Genomic DNA, 19,937 nt, shown 5'->3' on the forward strand with positions numbered 1-19,937 from the left:
CTTACGATAAATACGATAACATATATATATAGCTGTGATACACCTATGTATACTTAGCTTTATGTTTTAGATTACAGTCCTTACAAGGTGACCACTAATCCTTTCTGAAGCCACATGTCCGGGTACACCTGTACAATACCATATCTGCATATTGTCTTTATACCAGGTCCTGTAAGTAACTCATTATAATACATACACCCCACTTCTATTGTCTGTTAAATATGTTTGTTGTATCAATAATAGGTAAAACACAAGTCACGTGACTGTTAGACATATGTACGTATGACATGGCTCGCGCTTCAGAGTAGCCGAGATTTATAACAACACATATGCATGAGTGAAACCATAACTTACAGGACACCATATACTACCCCTGCAGGTATACGTAACGTACAGCGGCGGAGCTGCCCCGACCGTAAACAGGCTGAGACACAGGTATTTAATTAACACGGTACATTGTCGTGTGTATTATATTATATAGAATGTACAATATGCTGTGTTTTAGATTTTATAGTTGAAATCCGAAGAGTAATGACAATAGTGGCGATTTACGGTTAACATAATGCCAGTATATCATTCTCTAGAAACATTCACATTTTATTTATATTAGACTGCTTACATGTGTATTCATTGTATGTGATTCTTCTTTACATATCGACCTCAAATTTCATCTAATATGTAAACGGAATACCAAATGTATTTGAACTACATTGTATATCAATATGTTGGTTATTTATACTTATAAATGGGTAATTAATTGTGTATATATAGCTCCGTAACACAATCATATACCCCTCTTAACATTAGAGCCCATGCACTAGAAACACAGGTGTAGTTTAATTATATCAAGAATTCTGACATTAATTTATATGCATACACTTAACTTACAAAATTATAAAATCTGACATTAATCATGGATTCACATTTTTCGCTAAATTTACGCGAAATTCATTAGAATTCATCAAGGACGTATTTGCTTGGAATTTATAAAAGTGGATACATTTTACGCCTCAGCATTTTTTTCACGCAGCTAACTTTTTAACTATACATTGATAGATATAAGATAAGATAAGCATGTACATGTATGTGTTATACACACACACTCACACTCTCTCTCTCTCTCTCTCTCTCACACACACACACACACACATATATATATATATATATAAGTTCGTTTGTTTCAACATGTGATATGCGACCCGTCTTTTATTCATAAATGTAGTACATTTAACGGGGAAAATATGACCGCACGTGGTCCAGGTATGGTATGAAGGTGTGTTACTAATCAGCCAATCAGCGCTAAGGACCTTGTATAAGGCTCACATGACAGTTGTGTATTTTCGTGTTCTATAACTGTACGTATTTTGTTTGTACTGGTGAGCTGTAAACGCACTAAAATAAGAAATAAAATGAATTGAATTGAAATGATTTCAAATTGTGAAACAGTGTCTATAAACCAGAATATTATTCTGATTTGGATCATGTCGGCATGACTCAAGCTTCTTAACTATGTCACTCATTATTAGCTGACCGGGTTCGATCTCTCGAGAGTAAACCTGTATTTTCCGATTACATCAGAAAGAAAGAAAACATAAATCAAAGTGTGTACTTTACCTATTTGTCTACCTACATATATTCTATATCTGGTTGAGATTATTCCTATATAAATATTCCACACACTTGTGATTGCTGGTTATATGAGATTATACCTATATAAATATTCCACACTTTTGTGATTGCTGGTTATATGACATTACTCCTATATAAATATTCCACATACTTGTGATTTCTGGTTATATGAGATTATTCCTATATAAATATTCCACAAACTTGTGATTACTGGTTATATGAGATTATTCCTATATAAATATTCCACACACTTGTGATTGCTGGTTATATGGGATTATTCCTACATAAATATTCCACGCACTTGTGATTTCTGGTTATATGAGATTATTCCTATACAAATATTCGACAAACTTGCTGATTATGTGTGCTCAGTAGACAGATTATGATTTGAATTAAAACATAACTCAAAGAGGTTTGACAGAATTTCTCTGTATCCAAGCACAATGCATTTTTTCAATGTTATAAGAAAATAAACCCGTTTAATCTGTGATTTGCTTCTCTTCCTGAGACAAAAACTGATGTCATCTATTGTTAGTGGGAGCATTGATCGTGCGCCGTGCGTCGTCAGTTAACTTTTCTCAACAGAGAGGGATGGGATTTGCATTAGAAGACTAGCAAAAAGGCGATGATTGATGATTTGTAAATTCTAAGTGAAAAATATATTCAAGATGGCCACAATAACCGCCATTAATAAAATCAAATAACTCAAATCTATGATTAAGATAATGATATGACTTTCCTGACATCCTGAAATTCAGAAAAGAAACCGCTCACAAACAATGAAAACTAAAAAGTAGGATGAACAACTGGTTTTGATTTTGAGTTTTGTAAAATAAGGCCACTGTGGTCTTGACAAAGGTCTTAAAAATTGACATATGGAATCCATTATGCATGTCGATCTTCAATTTTGAAATATAAGATCCTGGTTACCTATTGTTCTTTAAGAGGGGGTAGAGCCTATTGAACATTACAAACGGGTATGACAAGGAATGCTGAACTTGATTTTGAACTTGAAATTGTAGTTTTTGCATATACATTTTAGAACCGTAACTAACTGATCTGGTGAGCGGTAAGGTCAATATAACTCTTTTATTTGTTTATCCTTTTCTTCATGTTATCTATTCATTGTTGATTTATACCTTTTTTACCTAACATAATGCGACTCCATCTGGTATAAACAGCTGGCATTATGAACTAGAACTGAATCACATAGTCATTTCCTGTCCGACGATTTGCCTCAGACTATAATGTACTGTGTTAAATTATGTAATTAATGAATCATCTTATTATAGAATGTCAGAAGAGGATTCTAGCAAAGACAGGCCTAAACTGTACGGAGAATACCTACAGGTAAGTAGACCGCCATCTTGATTTGGAGTCATCTCATATATTAAATGTTCTCACCAGTATCTCACCAGTCCAACATCAATAGATATTTACATTATTGTGAAAAAATGTTGAATATATAGTTGAATGCACATGTCTTTCTGATGTGTGGAGGTATTGTGGTTGACATCCTATTATTTAACAACGATGGTTATTTAATAACTTGCCATGTTTAGAAAATCTTGAGGATCCGGTAAAAACCCGACTTATGATCAGTACATTAAACCTCACAACTGTCTCACCTGGGCTTCAAACTTACAAACCACAATTGGAGGGAGAGTGGTAAAATGTCTGCTTGGCCACCATAGTCTTCATTCAAAAATTGGCAAGAGGTTGTGATGGAGACAAATGAAAGCTCTCGATGAAACACACTGAACTTTTATCTGCTATTGTCAGACAAGAACTCTGACTTTTCCAAAGAGTGTGTTAAGGGTTTGGGGTTCTCTGTCAAGAAGTTTAACGTGGCCACCTTCATTCAAGGCGTGATTCAGACTGTTCTCGGCATATATTTATTGGTGAATTTTCAATGTAGACTTTTGGAAATGAGAACGCAATGCAATCTCTATTACAGAAACTAATAATATAACCTAATTTCGTCTGATTTATTTTTCATAAAAGACTATCTCTAAACCTGACTTTATCACTTACTTTTGACAAAATACTGTCTAATTTTCACATAATATCTCTAGTTTTTTTAGATAAAAAGTGGTATTCTTTGATATATATTTGAGTGTTACATTTGTTTTGGATTCAAAATGATATACTTCCCTGCAATATTTAATACAATATATATATAAATTATATACATTATTAGGAGTCGTCTTTGGTAAAGGTAGTGAATTTGCATATCATACCTAGAGATAATTACGAAATTCGAAATGGAAATAAAATGGAAACATACATATTACATTAGCATTGTTTGACATAACCTAACCTTGATTGTTTCAGTTACCGAGCCTGTTAAAATGTCAGAGCATGACGAGCGAGGAGGCGGGGAAACCTGTCCATGACGAACACTTGTTTATCATCACTCACCAAGGTGCGATGTCAACATGTGTAGCACAAAAGTAATCAAACCAACAAGTTGACCATGCGTTGTAGAGCTCCCCTCTCTCTCTCTCTCTCTCTCTCGCTGTATTTTAAAGAGTCAGAGTAGGAAAGATTTTCAAAAAAAGGTTTCATAATGAAGCTACTTTCGTGTTTCATCATAATTATAACAAAATGGTTTTTAACATACATGCACTTGTAAACATTTCAACATGTAAACATCTGCCAATATCAGACGCCTCTGTATAACACTGTGTTGGTATACTAATTACGAGTTTCGTTAAACCATAGTGTTTGTATTGACATTAATTGATGATAAATGACCTAATATATTATTCCAAATGTGTGATGTTATATTCCAATTATTGTTGTTTCATCTTTTATATTACAGCATATGAATTGTGGTTCAAGCAAATACTGTTTGAACTGGATTCTGTCCGGGACATATTTACAGCACCTGTAAGTTGCCTCAAGACCACTTTAAATGAAAGCAATTAAGGCCCAATGCACATTGATTGTCGTTGTATATAGATATCAGTGTCTACTATCTCGGTCCTCATTTTATTTCATTTTATCTGAATCAATGATAGGGATTCAGTCCATTTGATAAAATTAAAATAATTGGGAAGCTAAGAGTGTGTTTTATTTCATTATTTATTCATTATATTACATAAATTAGATATAAGTAAGATATATGTTTTGGCCCTAAGTCAGATGACATGTATTAACTTACAGGTGCTCGATGAAGGTAAAACACGACATATCAACAACCAGCTCGGTCGGATCACACTCATACTGAAGGTAAGGTCAACATCAATTTACAACTCAGTTTTTAACTTTAGATGAAATCAACATCAATTTATATCTCAGTTTTAATTGAAGGTAAGATCAACATCAATTTACAACTCAGTTTTAAGTGAAGGTAAGATCAACATCAATTTGCATCTCAGTTTTAACTGAAGGTAAGATCAATATCAATTTATATCTCAGCTTCGACTGAAGGTAAGATCAACATCAATTTACAACTCAGTTTTAAGTGAAGGTAAGATCAACATCAATTTGCATCTCGGTTTTAACTGAAGGTAAGATCAATATCAATTTATATCTCAGTTTTAACAGAAGGTAAGATCAACATCAATTTACATCTCAGTTTTAACAGAAGGTAAGATCAACATTAATTTACATCTCAGTTTTAAGTGAAGGTAAGATCAACATCAATTTACATCTCAGTTTTAAGTGAAGGTAAGATCAACATCAATTTACATCTCAGTTTTAATGAAGGTAAGATCAACATTAATTTACATCTCAGTTTTTTACAGAAGGTAAGATCAACATCAATTTACATCTCAGTTTTAACTGAAGGTAAGATCAACATCAATTTACATCTCAGTTTTAACAGAAGGTAAGATCAACATCAATTTACATCTCAGTTTTAACAGAAGGTAAGATCAACATTAATTTACATCTCAGTTTTAAGTGAAGGTTAGATCAACATCAATTTACATCTCAGTTTTAAGTGAAGGTAAGATCAACATTAATTTACATCTCAGTTTTAACAGAAGGTAAGATCAACATTAATTTACATCTCAGTTTTAACTGAAGGTAATATCAACATTAATTTACATCTCAGTTTTAGCAGAAGGTAAGATCAACATCAATTTACATCTCAGTTTTAACAGAAGGTAATATCAACATCAATTTACATCTCAGTTTTAACTGAAGGTAAGATCAACATTAATTTACATCTCAGTTTTAACAGAAGGTAATATCAACATCAATTTACATCTCAGCTTTACCAGAAGGTAATATCAACATCAATTTACATCTCAGTTTTAACAGAAGGTAAGATCAACATCAATTTACATCTCAGTTTTAACAGAAGGTAATATCAACATTAATTTACATCTCAGCTTTATCAGAAGGTAATATCAACATCAATTTACATCTCAGTTTTAACTGAAGGTAAGTTCAATATCAATTTATATCTCAGTTTTAATTGCTCTTATTCTTAAGGTCTGATTTTATTCTGATCATTTTCTTTTCTTTTGTTTTTTTCTCTTGTTTTTTCTTTATTCATTTATTGGGGGATGTTTGATGTTTATTTATAGTTTTCTTAACTTCATGTTACAATAAACAGAATTTTTGTATAGGTTACATGCCTGTTTACGATATGTTTGTTTTTGCTGTGCCTTTGCACTAACCTTGGAAAGCTGACTGTGTTACATGGAGTACGTGTTTCTATAGAATATTCGTATTTTTTCGATAGAAGTGTGTCATTTAAAATAATTAGTTTTGACTAAACCATTTTTTGCGTTTCATTATAAACTGTAATTTTGATTATACGAAGATAGACTTCAGTATATCGGAGATCATTTTAAGTGACTGTATTTTCTGTTGTAGTTGTTAGTTGACCAGTTCCTTATCCTGGAGACTATGACTCCGCTCGACTTTCTGGAATTTCGGTAAGATTACACTTTGCCTGCCAAGAACGAAGATCATGTTTATTGCGTAAGAGATTATTTATTCAAGCGCTCAAGGCAAAATTTACTCGCGAATCTTCAATATCATTTTCCTCAGTCGTGTACTAAAAGTCATTGCGTATTGTTTGCTCTGCAGGAAGGGCGTTAGAATTGTACCATCCTCGTTACTCCAGGGGTTACTATCACTGTCGTTATATCCACCCTTTGAATATGACATAGTAAAACTTCAGGCTTCAGAAGACAAAGCTTGATCCTTTGATGTGCATTGTACATAAAACGATTCTAATATCGGTACACTATAGTTGACTGTAGTTTTTAACGGATTTCTCTGCAGGCCTTTGATTATTCAGTAATATTCTCCTGAACTGTCTCCGACTATGAGATATTCCAGGGATGGATATTACGTCACTGATAGTAACGCCTGAAGCATAAAGGATGGAATTGTGCCTGCTCCCCCAATTGCATGATCGTAAAAAGCGACTAAGCTTAGGATCCATCTTTTCTCTTCTTCCTAACTGGCTTTCGTTTTCCTAACGTCTCCCTTGACATTACTTCACTTTGGGCTTCAATTGAGCGCTTACCCATGTGAGGAATGCTCTGTTTTCTGTTCCCATTCTACGTTTATATTTTTTTAAGTCTTGCGGTCACAAAGTCCTCTAAAATTGTCACATTTTAGATTGACTTAATTCCTGTATGTTTTGTGAATATCGCTTACTCTTCTGCGACGTCTGGTACGGTGTTTACCACATGTTCAGACGTCTCTATACTTATCTCTACCTTGTATATATACACTCGTGTTATAGATCTCGGGTTTGTATCACATCTGTTGTTCTGTGTTTTATTTACAGAAGTGTCATAAACATCGGGAAAATATTATCTACGTGATATGCTGCCACATTACACCGTACCTACGACACAATTCCCCTATCATTTAACAGTGAATTGACTTTCCTCCTAAATTCATTTCAACCTTTTTTGATATTATTCTTCACATATCCATACGTTACCTCGCTAATGGTACCAATAATAGGTCGAAATGGTATGATCACACTTTTGTATCAATTGGTGGGTTGTGGTTTGTGAACTGACCTTACACATTTAGTGTGTTTGGATAGTTATACACATGTGTAGGTTATAATGCACAGAGTAAGCTGTCGTTCTGCGGACAAACAGATTCCTTTGTATTATGGTCTATTTAAACATCATAATACATGTGTAATTTTCCGTACGTCCTTGCCCTTCAACAGAAAGATAATGCTTTTTATAACACAGTGGTATTTACATTAAAGGTATTTTATTATGTAGTATCGTACATATTCCAGGTCCAACACCAGCTTTTAGAGTAGTTAAATGCGTCATTATACTGGTGGCCACATTTTGGTAATCAACAGGCAAAAGAATAAATGATAGATAGATATTCTTTATTTCCTCATTTTTATGAGATTACAACAGCAAGAAACAGAGAAAAAATGCAGTGTAGAATCAGTTCATATGAAATACTTTAACGTTAACATTTATATGTCTGGTTTACTGATTGTTTATATTCTAGTTACTTCTTAGATTCGTCAGGGTCTTTTGAAAATATTCATCAATTTTTGCATACATTTTTTGTTTGAATTTTGAAATATATTTCATCATTTCTATCCAGTTTCGTCTGACAAATCGATATCTTGTAATCGTCTGCCAAGGATAAATTTTGTTTGATCAGTTTCACTCATATTCGTAAATGTAACATAGTCATTAACATGAAGAAAATTAACAATGATTTCCAGGATTAGATCCCTTTCAGCAAACAGAATATGGCATTCTATCAGAAAATGTACTACTATATCAGTTGCCGTTTTACTACATAATTTGCAAATAACAGGAACAGCTTCCCAGACAAAGGATAGGTGTAAAAAGTCACTCATCTGCCATGTATCCTTCACACTTAATTTAGAGATCTTCCACAGTGGATGTGTATCCAGCTTAGTATGTATGCTAGCAAAAATGTGTAGTAGGCTTCCTTTAGCAGCCAAAGATTCTCTCCATTTCACCTCCTCGCGATTTTGTACTATCCGTTTTATGAACTGTTTCCATCGTCCCTTTGAAGGAATATGGTCGTCAGGGTTGTTCAATCTAAAGAAAATCTCGATATTGTAATTTTTCATTATATTGTGCACATCCTGTATAAATCCCAAGGAATTGATGTTGTTTGTCGTATATGTTTGACACCAAATTATTGTTTCAATAGAAAGACGACATCGCTTGTATAAAGCTTATTCCAGACGAAAGCAAACTAATATGACCAAAATATAGGGCACAGAAAAAAACCATAACAGTCTGCACACCCGAGTTGAAGCAATGACTATATAATATACAATTATACAGTAGAATTCTTCTTTTACATATTGATATTGACATAAAAAAAAATTCCATGGCTAACTAGATGAATATTACTTTGTTTGTTTGCATTTACGCCGTTTTATAAACAGAACACATCTTGCCACTGCATCCGGGTTCCAAAGTCTTCAATTCCGCTTAATTGAAAATAAGCTTGGGCTAAAAGAGGTAAGGAAATCTCTGAATTAGACAAAATTCCAATTTTACATTATTCCATAACGGCTCTTAATTCAGGAACCATGAATCTAAAAAAAACTTATCCAATATAATATAAAATGTAGAGTGTTGAATTAAGTACTTGCAATTCCTTTGTTTCACATAGCCACTAATACCAAAGCGCTACTACACAAACCACCATTCTGACCTATTGTGGATGATTAAGTCATTGTTAAGTTTATTGATAGAAGAAATTATGATTTAGAGCAAATGGTATAGTCATCCTAATTATTTCTGTCTAATCTCTACTTATTGTTTTGTTAAACACAATGACAATTATTAATCATAATATTCATTTGAACTTTTCCATAAACAGAAAATAAAGATGACTTAGTTATGGTAACTCAGTATATTTTTATTAGTAATACACGTGATGTTACTATTTAGAGGTACGTAGCTGTGTTTATGGGCGATATGGTCTATATTGTGTATATTGTTTATACTGTACCAGGACAGTCGAGTTAAGTACAACCAGCAGCATTACATGAAGGTGTTCAACGATCCTGAGAATATAGCCCAGTTACAGGATTCGGTCTCCAGTCCTTCCCTGCTCACCCTATTAGAGGTACGTATAGCACAAGGAGCATGTCGGCCGTCGCGATGGAGTAGGTTGTAATAAAATATGTCGTATATGAAGTGCGAATAGGGGGTTACCCTGAGAATATCGGGCCCCGTCACTATATTATATGAACATTTTTATGGCAAGCGGGGTTTATCAGAACGGAGGCAAACGAAGTTCGTGGACTGGTTACTGGTTGTGAACGTTAAAGGCATGTTTCTAGGAGTTAAAAAAAACCGCCTTATTTTTAAAATACTTTTAGACGTAATCAATTGTGTTCGTGTTATCTGTTGCAATATTATTTAAGCATGTTTTCGTAAATTTTGTGTTTGGTTTATTTTAGCGTTGGTTGGAGAGAACGCCCGGATTAGCAAAGGCAGAGTTCCACTTTTGGGAGAGATACCAGATTGCTGTGAACCGATGGTTAGAGGACCAATGGCTAAATCAGGCAAGGGTAAACACTGTTCACACTTCCTAACATTTTCAATAAACAAAAACATTTTATGGAAATTAATGCTGCGAAAGATCGCAAGTTGGTGATTTGGTTTGATGACATAGAGACTGCAGGACCAAATGCTTTCCATAGACAACACTGTTAACCTGTGCTACTGTCCGGGCTCCGAACCTTTAACCTCTCTTTGAAATCTTATGCCCAAAAGGGTATTTCCAGAAAGCTATTTTTGTTTGCCTCTCCGGTCCCTATAAATGATAAGAAACATCGTTACGTTATTGTTTCTTTGTAATTTTTTCTTTCTTTTATAAAGAAGCCTTAGTATCATTCCTTCAGATGTGCTACAATGACTTACTTACCATTTTTGTATTGGTATAAGAGATAAAGAGCGTTTCTTTTCTTTTTGATCTCAGGAAGAACAGGACCCGGAGGTAAAGGAAACACTCATGGCTGAATACCAGAAACAGAAGGTAAGCAATAGGAAGTAATGGACGTTGATCAATACTGTTGTTGTTTCAAACGAATATTTCTATTATAATGATTTATTACTATATATATACAAATCGACGTCATATTTCCATTTAATTTCGGTGGTTCCAACAAACGACTTGAATAGTAACACTTTTAAAGATGCTCCACCGCTGACAAATGGTATTTTTTCACTATCAAAAACAGGAGCAGACGATTAAGCATTTTTCTTCAGTTACAAAAGTGACTTACTTTACACCATTACCACCGTTGAAAAGTTTGAGCTTCTAATTTTACTTCAAGTTAAAAATATGAAAAATAATTAATTGCATCCCGAAAAAATTCCGTGGCACTATATTCTATATGGAATGATGTACTGATTGCGCATGCACCAAAGGAAAATTAAATTATTTATAATTATTTTTTGTGTTAATTAGACATATATATACACGATAAAACACCAATTATTGTTCAAATGATGAATATAATTTATGCTCTGTCGGCGGTGGAGCATCTTTAAATATTTGAAGAAAGATATTGATCAATAGTATACCTTATGACTAAATGGCATGCAAATGGCCATTTCCATTTCCCCAAGAAAGTATGATGATTCTTAAGTACATATATGTATCATTAACTGTTGCCAATTCTATCTTTGATAAAAAATTAATGTCACAGGCTGCTGAATAATATAAAGCTTCATTACACCCAGTTATAGTATTTATTACAACTCCGAGAAGATAAACAGTCCTATCGATTTGCCATTGGGACTATTTGTGTCATATTACCTGAAGCTGAGAATGTACGTTAAAACATTCGTGTTGTGATTCAAAAAATCTTTCAAACGATCATCATTTCTAAGGAAGTTGAGTTATCGGATTGGTGTGGTACTGTGTACACGTGCGCGTTCATTGTTGAAATGAAGACCGTTCTATTTATATAACAACAGCGGTAACTAGATGGCATAAGAGGGAAATATCCGCCAACTCACTCTTTAACTATGGCCGATATATAGGGTTAATAAGAAACATTAGCCTGGGCGTATTCTAGCCACATGATTGTTTAAGACTTGAAGAACCTTTAGGTTATTGCCTTGAAGGATCAGGATGCCCTATAATCCTCATACTGCGTCCGTTCGTCCGTTCGTACCCGGGCTCGACCAAGTGTTAGAATATTTTCAAGAAATCCAATTCTATCAAATATGGCCGTCATGGTCGCCATATTGAAAACACAATTTGAACTCCTTCTCAAGTTTTATCAGTGCGATGTTATAAGTTATTTTCCAGTTCTACTGCTACTGAAAAGTTTGTATGATTGTAACGGAAGGGCAGCACAAGAAGGAATTTTATTTTTGATACCCAAACAAGACATTGGTCTGTCCAAAATCTAGGATTGATGGCAATATCACCATTTTGAAAAAAAAAACCATTCTTTTCTTATCTCACTGTTGCCAAAATTGTTAGATAACTGTTGAGGATATTGGGTCTCTTAGTTTGTTTTATGCAAGTAACATATGTTGTGTTAAAATATGTTAATAATTATTGTATTTATAAAACGTTTTATTAATTATCAATACCGGTATGTGTTATAATAGGTCGCTGGTCTGATTGCAGGACAGTTTTCTTGTAACATGGATGTAGCATATAGAAGTTTATTATCGTGATGGGATTTGCGACACGTCTTTAAAATAATAATTCACAATCCTGTTGGTTTTGTTGTAGGACAGCTTTGATTCTGTCTTCGATCCAGAGAAGCACAGGAAGTCAATGGAGCGCGGTACGTAGGAGTGTCGGGTGGATAAGGATATCCCCGAGAGTAAGACTTTGACGTGTTAACACGAAGCTCGCAGAGTGTTGACCCGCCAAAAGCATACTTGAGGATTGGAATATCCCTGTGTTCAAAGAATAATATTTATAATACCTTTCCTCTTCTATTGAGAAGACGACGAAGTATCGGTTATAAATTACTATTTCATTGCACTAACACAATATGGAGGTTGTTATATCAACATTGAAGACACCATTGACACTGTACTACAGGTATCTAAAACACTGTCATTCTTTGTCTTACTATGGGTTATCCGTATGCAATATGGTAGAATATTCCACATCTGTCAGAAAGATGAATATCATCAAAGATATCACTTTTTTATTTCGGTATGGAATGTAATTCACTGGCGGTATTAACATTACAGAATGTGACATCAACTTACATATGTAGATGTCTTATCCCGACGTATATATTTGAATTTTACGTGTTAATTTATTTGAAATTGGAAATAAAAGAAAACAAATATTCATAAACACCAAGGAAGAGATTGTTTGCAACGAATGTATTTTATTTTAGACTACATTTTGTAGCATTAATATCTTATTTTACAAACCTTTTTATGTTAGTTTATACCTGGATATAACATACCATTTTGTATTGTTTAACACCTGTATTTTACCAATCATTTTGTATTGTTTAACACCTGTATTTTACCAATCATTTTGTATTGTTTAACACCTGTATTTTACCAATCATTTTGTATTGTTTAACACCTGTATTTTACCAATCATTTTGTATTGTTTAACACCTGTATTTTACCAACCATTTTTGTATTGTTTAACACCTGTATTTTACCAACCATTTTGTGTTGTTTAACACCTGTATTTTACCAACCATTTTGTATTGTTTAACACCTGTATTTAACCAACCATTTTGTATTGTTTAAAACCTGCATTTTACCTAACATTTATTATTGTCTTCCATCTGTATTTTACCAACCATTTTGTATTTTTAACACATGTATTTTATCTACTATTTTGTATGGTTTAACACCTGCATTTTACCTACCAATTTTAATTAACACACGTATTTCCCACACCAGGTGAAAGGAGACTGAGCCACAAGGCGTTCCAGGGCGCCCTCATGATCTCTCTGTATAGGGACGAGTCACGCTTCAACCAACCGTTCCACCTTATCACACTCCTGGTGGATATAGACTCCCTCATGACCAAATGGAGATGTAAGATATAACTCAGTAATATACACACTTAGCTTCACTCCTTAGCTTATATTATCATTAAAACATATCTCAGTAATACACACACTTTTTTGTTCATATCTCTTCACTTCTTCACTTATATCATCATTAAGACATATTTCAGTAATACACACACTTTTTGTTCACTTAGCTTTACTCCTTAACTTATAGCATCATTAAGATATAATTCAGTGATATAACACGTTTTTATACTCACAGCTTGACCTCTGAACTGATATCATCATTAAGAAATGCTTCATTTTGTTTAAATTGCTGAAATTTCAATTTCATTTGTTAAAAAATTGTTTTGTACGTAGTTCGAAAGAAAATTACTTTACACAAAGATATAAACTTTTTCGTCATCAAATAATACGCCGTTACATAAATATAACAGGAATTCTTTCACGACACTTTTCCATAATTATCCATACCAATAACAATGTAACAATAATGAAATGTACAAAAACGGAATTTTAAAATTACATGTATATAATTATATCCCGTTATAAGGGGGCAACCATTGAAGGGCACGAAGTGCGAAGCACTTCTAAGTTAACACATACACGAAATTATAAGGAAAAAGAACAATCTTTCCAAATTCAATCCAACACACTGACAGCTTCAGTTTGCGGCAGGCATTGTTTTACCCACTGTAAATAATCCCATCAGCGTGATGCGTGAAATCAGCTCATTATATAATTAAGCGGTTCAAACGCTTTAATGATCCGACGAACATAATCTTCATCCGGCAGGAGCTTATGATGAGTGCTATTTGCTCTTTATTTGCAAGCGTTCAAGTGATAGACCACTTTCAATATAATCAGCTAACCAAAAACGGAATATTTGTTACGGAAATAAAATGTGGATTTCCTTCTCAAATGGGGGTTTGGGGACAAGGACAGAGTGTGAATATATGAATAAAAAATAAACAGAAAATTCGGTCGGCTCCGTTATTTCCATAAATTGAACTTTTTAACATTGTATAATTAATGGTTTACTGAAACATCTGGCTGCGCCCTTTAAGGCCTTGCCTTCAGTCATATTACATATATATTTCTGATCTCTCACAACTAACACGACTAATGTTGTTCAAATTCGGACTTTTCGTCTAATATATTTTCCACATCTGAATCAATCGACGGTGTTCGTTCGTGTTAATATGGCGATTAGACAAACACACGCCAAGTTTTATTTTTCAAAATTTACTCTTCTGTTATTTTAACATCACGCAATGCATCTAAATGAATTGAAAAGCGAATGACGAAAACCCGTTCGTTTACGTTCATGAAACGTGCCGATGGTTCCCGGTTGTTAGTCCACGTGTACTGGTAATGATAGGGGTCGAAGGAACGCACAGGAAAGCCCTACATCAATGTCAAATTATCCAGTGATATAAATCGATCACTTTATAAAAGTATTCGTTGGAGGTATGTAGATATTATGAAAAAAATACCGGTATAGGGTACTGTTCATATTAATACATACATACCGGTATAGGGTCCTGTACATATTAATACATACATACCGGTATAGGGTCCTGTACATATTAATACATACATACCGGTATAGGGTCCTGTACATATTAATACATACATACCGGTATAGGGTCCTGTACATATTAATACATACATACCGGTATAGGTCCCTGTACATACATACCGGTATAGGGTCATGTACACATTAATACATACATACCGGTATAGGGTACTGTACATATTAATACATACATGCCGGTATAGTTCCCTGTACATACATACCGGTATAGGGTCATGTACACATTAATACATACATACCGGTATAGGGTACTGTACATATTAATACATACATGCCGGTATAGTTCCCTGTACATATTAATACATACATACCGGTATAGGGTCCTGTACATATTAATACATACATACCGCTATAGGGTCCTGTACATATTAATACATACATACCGCTATAGGGTCCTGTACATATTAATACATACATACCGGTATAGGGTCCTTTACATATTAATACATACATACCGGTATAGGGTCCTTTATATATTAATACATACATACAGTTATAGGTCCCTGCACATATTAATACAAACATACCGGAATAGGATCCTGTACATATTAATACATACATACCGGAATAGGATCCTGTACATATTAATACATACATACCGTTATAGGTCCCTGCACATATTAATACAAACATACCGGTATAGGGTCCTGTACATATTAATACATACATACCGGTATAGGGTCCTGTACATATTAATACAAACATACCGGTATAGGGTACTGTACATATTAATACATACATACCGGTATAGTTCCCTGTACATATTAATACATACATACCGGTATAGGGTCCTGTACATATTAATACATACATACCGTTATAGGTCCCTGCACATATTAATACATACATACCGGTATAGGTCCCTGTTCATATCAATACATACATACCGCTATAGGGTCCTGCACATATTAATACATACATACCGGTATATGGTCCTGTACATATTAATACATACATACCGGTATATGGTCCTGTACATATTAATACATACATACCGGTATATGGTCCTGTACATATTAATACATACATACCGGTATAGGGTCCTTTATATATTATTACATACATACCGGTATAGGGTCCTGTACATATAAATACATACATACCGGTATATGGTCCTGTACATATTAATATATACATACCGCTATAGGGTCCTGTACATATTAATACATACATACCGGTATAGGGTCCTTTATATATTATTACATACATACCGGTATAGGGTCCTGTACATATTAATACATACATACCGGTATAGGGTCCTGTACATATTAATACATACATACCGGTATAGGGTCCTGTACATATTAATACATACATACCGGTATAGGGTCCTGTACATATTAATACATACATACCAGAATAGGGTCCTTTATATATTATTACATACATACCGGTATAGGAATCTGTACGTATTACTGAACATTATTATTGTCACTAGTTCAATTAGTTTGATTGATGTCATATTATGAAAGGATTCAATGCCAGTCAATTCCCAAACAAATACTGATTGTAAATCACGGTAACGAGTTATCTTACCTACATGTATCATGCGATGCAAAGTAAAAATGTTCTGCACTACACAAGTCAAATGTTTGTGCTGCTCTATACGTTGTATTACATTCTGTGGCTGACAATTACATAATTGACCCATATCTGTAAGTTTCTGTAGCATACGTGTAACTGTTTATGTAAGTGATTTGATTACTGAATACTATGAAAGTATGTGCGTGTTTAAAGATTGTTGTTTATCAATATAAAGAAGAAATAATGAACCTAAAATTGTACAGTTTTTAAAAGCTTAAAACCAATGTGTCCAGTAGTTATTCTCAAATATATATTGCTAAATTCAAACAGAACGATTTAACGTAACTGAAATAAATACTTCTACTGTCGGTTTTGTGTGAAAATCTTCACAATATTTATTTCCAAGCAAACAAACATGCGCTTCCATACAACAATAGTAAGAATTTTCCCTTTTGCTTTATATTTATACGCGGTTTTGGTTTGTTTTACTTCAGTTTTATAACACATTGCAGTACTAGTATAAGCATGTAAACCAGCAGCGGCAGCATCAACAAACTCACCCTCCCCTGACAGATTCAATTTATTATTCTAATGAATTTAAGAAAGAGTATAGATTTTCACATATCTATGCATATTTTGTGTTTTTTAAAAGCATTAAATAACAGGTAAAATTATAGCTTTGTTCTAGTATTGCTGTAATGTATAGTGGGAGTATTGATTTATATATAAACGTGTGTTCACACTAATATTGTTACATATATATCCCGTATGTGTAACCTTACAGATATGACACGGTGATTATACATTACAGATAACCACGTGATGATGGTACAGAGGATGATTGGCAGTAAGGTGGGCACAGGATGCTCATCAGGATACCACTATCTCCGCTCCACCATCAGGTACAGCCACGTGCGTCAGATATAGAACATTGTCACGTGAGGAGATTCGGTAACGTGACGGCGTCCATTTCACTTAAATCACATGATATTAACTTCATTTTTGTAACAATTATTGACGTGTGTAATGTGGCTATAGGTGTCTTTACGTGTAAAGACGATGTCCGAACACAAAGCTCGAGTGGAAAGTTCAGAGTCACTGCACCTGTGGGTGACGAGTCATATATAGGTCATAGTAGTTTATCTTAGCTGTCTTTGCGAAACTGCCTCAGAAAAATGAGAAATTCCAACCAGTTTCAGGATATATATAATATAAAGAGACACTGATGTATGATTATGACATTTCACCTGTTGGCTAGGAGAGATTTAGGTGAAGCGTACACATTTCTAGGTCACTAGATCACTTACCAGTTCATTGTCTACTGGAATAAAAAGGGAATACTGTAACTAATTTAAGCTATACACCATATCAGTAAAAGGTTGTTTATACGTTTTAAGTTATTGAATATATATTTGAAACAATTAGTAGTTGTAGTAAATATTTTTGCATCTGTCTAACCAATGCTAATTGTTACCCTATTCCATAGAAATATGTTAATTCTTTCTTGTGAATACTGTTGCACATATGTCGTAATTCTAGGACACGCAAGATGTTTTTCTGAATAATTTTGGCCTAATTATGGAACAAAATATGTTAAGTCATTATTTCTTTGTTTAAATGACAAATATGATTTAGCCACGATTTCCATTGTCATTTCAGTGACAGGTACAAAGTGTTCCTAGATCTGTTTAACCTGTCCACCTACCTGATACCACGTGACTACATCCCACCACTGACCAGTACAATGAAGAGGACGCTCAGCTCTGTCCTAATGGATGACTGTATCGAGGACGAGGTCAGGGCCAGTAAGGAATTCTCAACATGAGTGTCATATTGTATATATGTTTATAAATCATATTTTGTTTTGAATAAAAGATCTTACACTTTTTATCGATTCAAACATGTTCTTTGAAGCCATGTACAAAATTGGTGTCCGTATATCTGGTTATTCACTGGACAAAATGTGTCGGACTAAAATGTCGGACTAAAATGAATTTGTTGTTATAAATTTAGCATTATTAAAAAACGTTAGCAACCCCCCCTCTACAGACACCAGTAAATGTCATACACTGTAACCGTATATAATTTAGTAGCAATTATGTTTAAGTGTGTGGCGTACCAGATTGCGTTAATTGTGTTTAACTCAAATGTTTGAAGACTGAATTATTGTATATCGTAAATTATATCTCACTAATTTGTATAGAATCCGTTTTGCGTCAACATCAGTACATTGTACACAGATTATAAGACTTTTTAATCACATATGAAGGATAGGGATATTCTATCCAAGGGTCACAAAATGTAGTAAAACCCGAGGCTTGCCGAGGGTTTTGCAACATTTTGTGATCACGAGGGTAGAATATCCTTCATATCCACTTATGAAAGAGTATTTTTCTTTCATACCTCGACGTTTTATTGCAATTTAACAACTATAATATTCCGCCACTTTGAAATAAATTCGAAGAAATCCATGGCTGAAAGTCAATTTTTCATGCATGAAATATTACATGATATTTTCAACAAAAATTTCGTTGATTGCATCTTTTATTGTTAAACCAGTCAAGTTTGTGATAAAAAAAATGTTAAAATTTTACCGAGGAAATAGTAATTTTGTTGACGCCGTGACGTCACGAGGCTTAATTGCATGGGTAGCCATGCAATTCTATCGCAGTTATTATCAATATAATCACAAAACAAAACAAGTGCCTTTGTTCTCATAACGCACTTATTATAAATATCATCACAAATTGAAATAGTCTGCACTTAATCATGCCTTGCAGCAGTGTTCATGTTTTTGTTAGTTTTATTATATGATAGAAGCGTGATATTACTCACGTGTTTCCCATGCAGTACAGTATATAGTATACCACCTCCTTCTTGATAGTCACTAGAGGCGTGTTCAGGATGGCGATCTTTTCTGAACGGACATAAACGGAGTCCTATTTAGGGATTGTTTTAATACAAATGTATTCTGATAATAGTGCCAAAACAAGCGCACGAGAGGCTAACATAGACTGCAAGCCAGCGGCGTAGCTACATATGTAGGTCTGGATAGGCCTGCATGCCTGGGGGTCCAGGGGCGAAGCCCCGGTAGGGGGTTTGGGGGGCGAAGCCCCCCAGAAGCTGACGGGAAATTGTTACAATGTAGTAACCGTTTTACTTCTTTGGTAATTTTTAACGTATTTACCAATGGTTAAATGGAGGTCACGATAT

At 34.1% G+C, this 19,937-nt stretch overlaps 1 protein-coding gene across 2 annotated transcripts; it reads left to right on the forward strand.

Annotated features, from left to right (window-relative positions):
- The first annotated feature begins 254 nt into the window (after positions 1-254).
- Positions 255-18,612, forward strand: LOC138327459 (tryptophan 2,3-dioxygenase-like). Of its 2 annotated transcripts, none has more exons than XM_069273563.1 (14): positions 255-435; positions 2,922-2,979; positions 3,964-4,054; positions 4,454-4,521; positions 4,798-4,863; positions 6,463-6,524; positions 9,017-9,092; positions 9,592-9,705; positions 10,043-10,147; positions 10,564-10,620; positions 12,340-12,394; positions 13,491-13,628; positions 17,536-17,626; positions 18,384-18,612. In XM_069273563.1, the coding sequence occupies exons 2-14, from the start codon at positions 2,923-2,925 to the stop codon at positions 18,547-18,549; spliced, it is 1,146 nt and encodes a 381-aa protein (XP_069129664.1). In that variant the 5' UTR covers positions 255-435; position 2,922; the 3' UTR covers positions 18,550-18,612. The 2 variants fall into 2 exon arrangements, with proteins under 2 accessions (XP_069129664.1, XP_069129663.1); XM_069273562.1 differs by having other exon boundaries at positions 259-435; positions 10,043-10,153.
- Positions 18,613-19,937: the final 1,325 nt, after the last annotated feature.

This window comes from Argopecten irradians, chromosome 7 (genome assembly GCF_041381155.1).
Source record: "Argopecten irradians isolate NY chromosome 7, Ai_NY, whole genome shotgun sequence".
Lineage (NCBI taxonomy): Eukaryota > Metazoa > Mollusca > Bivalvia > Pectinida > Pectinidae > Argopecten > Argopecten irradians.

What these genes read in the sequence shown, in the direction of transcription:
- LOC138327459 (XM_069273562.1), top strand. Translation starts at nt 2,923, where the DNA reads ATGTCAGAAGAGGATTCTAGCAAAGACAGGCCTAAACTGTACGGAGAA. An exon ending in TGTACGGAGAATACCTACAG is followed by an intron (nt 2,980 to 3,963) that starts GTAAGTAGACCG and finishes TGATTGTTTCAG; the next exon opens with TTACCGAGCCTGTTAAAATG. An exon ending in GGGACATATTTACAGCACCT is followed by an intron (nt 4,522 to 4,797) that starts GTAAGTTGCCTC and finishes ATTAACTTACAG; the next exon opens with GTGCTCGATGAAGGTAAAAC.